Source organism: Heterocephalus glaber, unplaced genomic scaffold (assembly GCF_053883595.1).
Source record: "Heterocephalus glaber isolate CG9 unplaced genomic scaffold, H.glaber_assembly_v1.0 deba00000331, whole genome shotgun sequence".
NCBI classification, from domain to species: domain Eukaryota; kingdom Metazoa; phylum Chordata; class Mammalia; order Rodentia; family Bathyergidae; genus Heterocephalus; species Heterocephalus glaber.
The window spans coordinates 13941700-13949449 of record NW_028258142.1 but is presented as its reverse complement, the minus strand read 5'-3'; the positions used below and the strand labels follow the sequence as shown (position 1 = coordinate 13949449).

The 7750-nt window shown below is 41.4% G+C and overlaps 1 protein-coding gene across 1 annotated transcript; it reads right to left on the bottom strand.

Moving 5' to 3' along the window:
- Positions 1-860: 860 nt before the first annotated feature.
- Dsel (dermatan sulfate epimerase like) lies at positions 861-7495 on the bottom strand. Its single transcript, XM_004858460.4, has 2 exons — positions 7093-7495; positions 861-6304 (listed from the first exon to the last, which is right to left on the bottom strand). The coding sequence occupies exon 2, from the start codon at positions 5480-5482 to the stop codon at positions 1844-1846; it is 3639 nt and encodes a 1212-aa protein (XP_004858517.1). The 5' UTR covers positions 5483-6304; positions 7093-7495; the 3' UTR covers positions 861-1843.
- Positions 7496-7750: the final 255 nt, after the last annotated feature.

Genomic DNA, 7750 nt, shown 5'->3' with positions numbered 1-7750 from the left:
ACTACTTACAACCCAGAGCCTTTTTATTTTATCCCATTTAAATTCATACATCCTGGGAATTGAAAGCAAACAGTGAGACTCTACCCAATAATGGAAAGAGTGTTATCATCCATGTAGCAATTTTACATATTTGATAACCCTAAATAGAAAAAAAATCTTCCTTCTGAATAAGTGTTGATTTTATTTTTCAGTGCCCCTTCAATGTGTATTAATATATTTTTTCATTCATGTTGACAGTATAAAGGGAAAATGATGAGCTATGAGGAGGAACTGTGGGGGAAGGAAGCGGTCTCCGTTCGCATCATAATAGGAGGAAAATGACAGCCAAGTTAGGTTTAGCTGGAATGCAACACATCTGCTTTATCACTCTGGAGGCACATTTTGACATAATAACAAACTACTGAGACAGAACTACTTTTATCTAGGTCAGAGTGACAGACTCCAAGCGTTAGAGAGCTTGAGGGAGCTACAGTTTGTAGTCTGAAATATCAGCAAGGAGACTGCAATCTACAGAAATTTTCATCAAGTCTTGACTTGACACTGCCTGATAGTCTTCATCCAGTACATTGTGATTACATTACTGGTGTATAATGGCATAGCATTTTGATTTCCAAATCTACCAAAAATGAAATGAACCATATTCTTATGTTGCTACATTTATAATCAAATGCAGATGGTAAAGGGAACAGATGCCTCTGACATCATCTCCCATTTGCCTTCAACTTCTGCAGACACTGGCAGTCTGTAAACTCACTCAGAGGGGTGCAAAATAAGTCAGGCAGTTTTCCAATTCTGTTTCCAGACCAAAAAAAGAAAACCCCAGCCCCCTCCCAAGAAATAACAACAATGGCATCACTTACTTTGAGTCATACAGTGTTAATTCCACAAAAATATTGTTTTGAAGACTGTATCAGTTTAATACAAAATTAATCATCAGAGAAAATAAACTACACAGACACTGGAGGTTTGGTAATTAATAACTACTGACTCTTTTGCTTGACAGTGACAGCAAGGACAGGGTGGGAGTGGTGTCATGGCAAACAGCTACAGTTTCAGTGAGGCAAAGAAGAGTTTTAAACAGACAGGCATGTCTAAAATAATCTCCCAGCCCTCCGCACTGAGACTGTTCACAGACTTAGTCCTTAGTATTTCTAAGTAAAAAATTTTAAAGAGGGGTTTTCCAGGTGGTTTCTGACCTTAAAAAAGAAATCTTTATTCTGAATTTTCATCTGTATTTTCCAGAAAGAATTTGATAGTTCTGATACGAACTTTCACCATTTCCCCAGTGACATCACTGAACATTATACAAAGTGAAAGGAATTTTTCTTTTTCTTTGTGACACATAAGTGTTTTAGAAGATCTTTTCAAAAAGATAAGAAACTTTTGTAGTCCATTTTGAAAGAAAGAAATGCTTGGGTAAAGTAGCAACTACAAGGCCTTTTAGTAACATTTGAGGTTCCAGAAAATATTAGCACAGTTACAGATGAAGGTGAGTTAAACAAAATCCTTTAAAATCTTCTCATCTCCCCGGACCCCCATGAATATAACTTCATCTGCACCTATGTAGCACAAATAGTTCAGCAGAAAAATTTTAAGAAACAAAGGCAAGGAAAGTGATAACATAAAAATAAATCCTGCTAGGCAAAATATGACACTTATTTTTAAAATAATTTCTCTGTGCAAGTAACAGACTGAAAACACCCACCCAGATGTGTGCACGCACACATGCACACACGCATGTGCACATACACACACACAATACAAGAATAAACAAACTCTTCTAGTTCATATCCACAAAAAGGGTTGGGAAGCATTAGTGCAAATTTCTGCTGACCTGCAGCATTTAGTCCATAAACTTTGGATATCCTAGACGATCCATCAGTGTCCAGCAGATATTTTCAATTAATTTAATTTCATCTCTAGGCAAGTTTTGTTTCCAGGCATTAGCATTAGTTGGTGATATTTCCCCCTCATAAGGAAGGTAAAAAAGGTTTGTGGAAGTAGCAAACAATATTTGGTTTAAACTAGCAGGAGACAAAGGAATTCCAAGAAAAGCAAATATCCTTTCAGTAGTTTTCTGAGGAAAATGAACAATATCTTCAAATTTTATGAGCTGGTAGCTAGTAGGTTGCAAATTTTTATTTATTCTCAAGGCTGCTCCTGTGTTTGCTAGCCACAAATGAGACAATAAGGAGACAGCATTCAATTTAGATCTTGCTAATTCATTTTGCAATGCTTCATACTCAAAAGCATAGTCTGAATTTAAACCACATTTGCCTTTACTTTCTTCTTTCTTAAACAATTTTGCTAAGTGCTCTGGTACATTCTTCAAAGTGTAAAGACTTGGTTTACTACTATATAACATTGAATAAATCCATGCCCGAGGGTCTCTTACTATGTACAATGCTCTCATCGAAGTTCCTAAAACTTCCTGAAAAAATGGAAGCTTTAATGTCCAGCTACCACTACTTAAACTGAGCACAGGCCGTGCACTGGGGTAATAGATCAGGTGTCTCCTCAAAGCCCTAATATATTCAGCATCTCTATCAAAGGAGCTTTTCATTCTACTTCTTTGTTCCAGCAAGGACTCCTTCTTTTTCAATTTTCTTTTTTTGTCCTTATTCATTGTAAAATATTGGGCCAGTTTTCCCCTACTGGGTTCATGTAGATGGATATTTTGCAAATGTATTTTTGTGTCCTGTACTAAGGACTGCAACCAGCCTCGGAGTAAACGGAAATGCCCACTGCGAATATCTGTCACTTTCCATTCACAAGCATCTATAAATGAGTCGATTTCAAATTCAGTTTCAGGAATATCAATGTAGGCTGTAGGAACTCTGATGTAGAGAAAATCACTACTGTTGAAAAAAAGTTGTTTGAGAATTTCAGCTCCTGATCCAGGAAGTGAGGTAATGACAACATCAGGAAGATCCAAATAGTGCCCTTCAGAAGACATAGCCTTCTTGCTAGCTTCAGCCTCTTTCTTTGTCCATTTTGCACAGATGGGCTGAGTGCAAGTAGTCCACACATCCAGAAGCTCAATAAACCATAAGGCAATGACAAGTATTAGTATCCAACGCATTAGCTTTCTAAAAGAAAGATAAAATCGCCATTGAAAAGTTAAAATCACCAAACTAATGCACAAAATTAATCCAACTGCTATATTAAATTTAAATCCAAAGGGAAAGATGACTCTATCATGTCTTACAGACTTTACTATTGCTTCAGTGCCCATACCAAATCGGGTTATTTGGTTTTGATCAGCCACATTGGCGAACCCACCAAATCCCAGGTAACTGAATCTGGTATTCAGGTTATAGTAGTCAGTTACAATGGAAACAATATGTTCAGTATTATTGACATGGAGAGAAATCTGAAGTCCAGAATTGGAACTATCAATGAATCTGCAGCTGGAAACATTGACGTATGGCCCATAAAAGACGTATGCAATTCTTGTGATTGTGGAATCCATCTGAAATGTAACATTAACAAATTGGGTCCACCTTTTCTTAAATTCAGCAGCTTGCTCTGCTTCCTGTATACTACCCACTGGGCTGTTGCCACGATGATCAAACCAAAACATTTTGTAGTGTGCATCCCAGACATCCATCATGGCACCATTATACCTATTCATGAACCTATATGGGATGTATTTAAAATCAATATCCAGATTATGAAAGAAGGCACTGACAGAATTTATTGGGGAAGTTTCTTGCCTTTCAATGTGATCAACAACTAGTAGAGTTTGAGAATTTAAGAGAAGTAAAGCACGATATACACTTTTCAGTCTCATTGCTGAAGAATAAGCAGACACTGCTTCCCCACTCACAAATATCATTTCCCCGTGTTGAGAGGCAGTGATTATTTCCCCAGCTGCATCACCAACCTCTTCACCAGTCCACTTGAGCCACTGTGCACATTCTCCTAGTTGACCTTCCCAGGGTTTATTACACTGGCTTGATGGTGATGGAGCGAACACCAATACATTGTTAAGGTGGCTCAACTTTGGCCCATAGAGAGCCTCAGAAACAAAAACTTGCCCATTGGGGGCAAAAGTAAATGAGTTCTGATCTGGATGTTCATGTCCTGGGTTAAAGCTTCTCCATCCATCAATCCAGGAGTATGGCTGAAAGTGAACTATGTCATACACAGCTCTTCCCCCCAGCTTCCCAGATTTGAAAGAGACAAAAGTATTCGTTTGTGTGTTTGGCAGTCCACCCCCATAAGTGATAACACCCCAGTTAGGAAACATGTGCATTTTAGCAGTACCATAATCAGCAGGAGGTTGTGGGGTGAGCTGAGGGTCATACCAGACATATTCAGTGTGAAGAGTACTCCACCTTTGGGCAGTAGAAGGAACCATCGGTCCATCTTTGGGTCGGTGCTTTCTAATTTGTTGAGCTAACCAATTTCCAGCTCCATTCTTTAAGATGAACTTATCCAAAAAAACTAGCTGGCTTTCTGGACCATAAAACCAATTATAATTGGAATCTGCTATTCCTACAGTTCTCTGGAATCCTGGCAAAAGGGTAGCATAATAAAACCAAAAGTGCATTTTTAACCAGTTATTATCCAAGTTGTTGATATTAAAATGGCGCTGTGCCAAAAAAACATACTGTGTGACTGACTTAGCTGTGTAGCTTCCATAGGCCACACCTTCATCCAAAGAGCCATCAACAACATGATTCAATAGAAACATTGTCTTTTCCATCACATCCACTACAACCTGTTTCCATATATTTGCTTCTGATCCCTTTTCTACCCCTGTAACCAAGGCCCCTGTGAGTAATGCTATCATATTAGTAGCTTGGTGGTTGTGAAGAAGTTGTTTACCCCATGAGCGGACCTTAGAATACTCATACATTTCCTCAGTAACAATCCATATTTTTTCAAGGTATTTTTGTCTTCGATGATTATCTAGTAAGTTATATAAAAAGTCAAAGGCAGTGGCAAAACCTGTCAAGGAATGGCCAATCGGAACCTCATCTCCTGGCGCATTCTCAACTTGCCAGTCTTTGTAGCCAACCATTCTGTCCATATATTCCAAGACAAATTCAAAGGCAACTTTATCTTCTGGGCATAACAAACAGTACAATGCTAAAGGAGGCAGATTGTTACCATAGATTTCATTCCACTTGGCAGCAAAATCAGCATGCTTGGGTGGAGGCAGGTAGTATGTTGGGTTGGACAGCATAATTGTTACTGCACTTCTGATAGCTCTGAAAAGGTGCAAATGGCTTGTGTGAGACTTTTGTCTCATTGCTTGGATTTCTCCAGCATCAAAATATAAACTTGGATGAAGCATACTTCGCCTCAGCTTTTGTTTGGGTCTGACATCTTGCACTTTCTGTGTCTTAAACTGATGTATATCATCTGTGAAAACTGCCCATTCAGAGTAATTGCTCATGGATTCTTCTAAAGTAGAGAAACCAAACATTACTACTGTTAAAAATAGGAAATGTCCTGTAAACATTAACGCCATGATCCATGAGGAAGAGCCTTTCTTCAGGCATACATGTCAAACATAGTGTTTAATGTGTTTCCTATCTGGCCAGTATAAAACATACATGAAAGATTTGATAAAACAAACTTTAAATCCTATGTGCTGTGAAATCCAGCTGACATCCAGCTCATTCAAAGCAAGTGCAGTTGCCAAAAAGAGAAAACTTACATTGTGCATTTGTGTCCCTGGCAGGGTTTTGATTCAGATAAAATTTCAAGGAATAATAATTTTTCCAGAACATGTAGTATAGTCAAAAGTACTCTGAATTCGGCATTTACTTTCTTTACACAAATCTATTTAAAATGAGGAGTCAAAACACAGCATAAAAAGGAGAAAAAGCACTTAAAAATTCAAATTAAGAGTCATTCCTAACATAGGAAACCATCATTGGTGATAAAGATGATGGAGAAACTGGCATTCTTGGAGTTAGCAGGCTCAATTATTCTTCTTCTTAACTTTTTATGTTTCTTAGTTTGTGAATATTTTCTTCTTCCATTTTTAGAAAGAAAAATATCTGCAACAATTACTCAAAGTCCTACGTGATTTAAAAACAAAATCAAAATTTTGTCTTCATTTCAAATCTCTTTTAGGCTTACTTACTCATCAGTCTACTGTGACACACAGAAAGCACTTCCGTATCTTCTTTTATCAGCTTCATCTGTGTAACACTGAAAATCTAATCTCTTCAGCCATCTAAGTACTTCTTTTCCAATCATGAAGCAAGCACACTAACCAGAAAAGAAAAGTTCCCTTTCACCAACAGTGAAGTCTCTTTTCTGTTCCTTTTCATGACACTCCTTTCTGGGGGGAAAAAACAAAACAAAGCAATTCTCTAAGGCTACAGGTAGGGGGAAGTGGAGATAAACCGTTGATTTAAATATTTTACAATCACATCACAGAAATTTGTAAGTACAATAAAATCTGATATTACATACAATTAAGTTAGCTCAAATAAATGTTTTCTTATTCCATGATGGACACATTTGGATCCCAGTGAACATCAGACGACAAACAGCAAGATATAGTTATATCTAACTGTGGCTTACTGTAGTCATTTAGAATGGTTTTATTCAAATGCAATTAAGGTAAAAATGAGTCCTGCTATCATTTTTGTTATTTTTGATTACAGAGGACTCAGGAACAAAATAAAAGCTGAAAGAACCTTTTTTTTAAATTATTGCTGTTGAATTTCTACCATTCAGGGTGTAAGAACGACTCAGCCCAGTCACTTTTCTCGGAGGAGAACTCATTCCCAAGTGTGGGGCAGAGGAATGACAGTCTCGCTCCAGACTCACCTGTAGCCTCCTTTAACATCCTTACAAAAAGCCACCAGAGGGAGCTCAGACTCAGGTTTAAGGAGCACGCTCTCCAGTGCCCGTCTTGGGTTTGCAAGAATCTAACCAAGTTTCGGTCTTGGACAAGTCTCTCTGTAGGAAACACGAACGCTAGGAGTTTCCTGATCCGCCCTGCCTGTTGAATTTATTAATTCGTGTCCTAAGATCACGTCGCCCTCCTCCTCCGCTCCCTGCCCCCCGACCTGTGGCTCTGGTTTGGGGTCGAGACACCCCTGAATGGCCACGTCCACTTACCTCAGGCGGATGGCGAAGGGGTCCTCCGGTGCCTTGGGCCCCCCGGAGACGGGGATGGAGCCGGGGGCAGGGTAGAGAAGCCCCGCAGGCTCCCCGCGCCCCAGACGCGTCCCCCGAGCCCCGCCAGGCAGCAGCCGCCCGCCGTCTCCTCGCGGCGCTGTGTCCCCGCGCCCCGCACCGCCGGGACACGCCGGCCCTCGGGGACGCCCGACGCCCGCGGAGCCAGCACCGGGTCCTGGGGAGGCAAACTGCGGGAGACGGGCGCTCTCTGGGGCGCTGTATCCGGCAGGGCGCCCGCCTCTCCGCGTCAAGATGCCGCCGCGGCCGCCGATCCTGCTCTTGAGCTGCGGCCCGCGGCCCCCGGAGGGTGAGAGACAGCGACGCGGGCAGCGGGCGGAGCGGGGCGGGGAGGAGGCGGGGCGTGCCCGGGGGTGTGGCCGTGGGGAAAGGACAGGGCCTGGGCCAGCGACGCCAGAGAGGGAGGGCGGGGCCTGTTGGAGGGGCGGGGCTTCGCTGGCCTTGGTGGATGCCGAGCGCTCCCTATATCCGGACGTGGAGCTTCTGGAGAAGCCGGGATTCTGGGCTGCAGCAGCGCCCCACGCTCCGGGATGATTTTGTCTGGCGCAGCGGGAAGGAAGTTCTAGAATGCGAGTGTTTG

Excerpts from the sequence above, each read along its gene's own strand:
- Dsel (XM_004858460.4), bottom strand. The coding sequence starts at position 5,482 with ATGGCGTTAATGTTTACAGGACATTTCCTATTTTTAACAGTAGTAATG.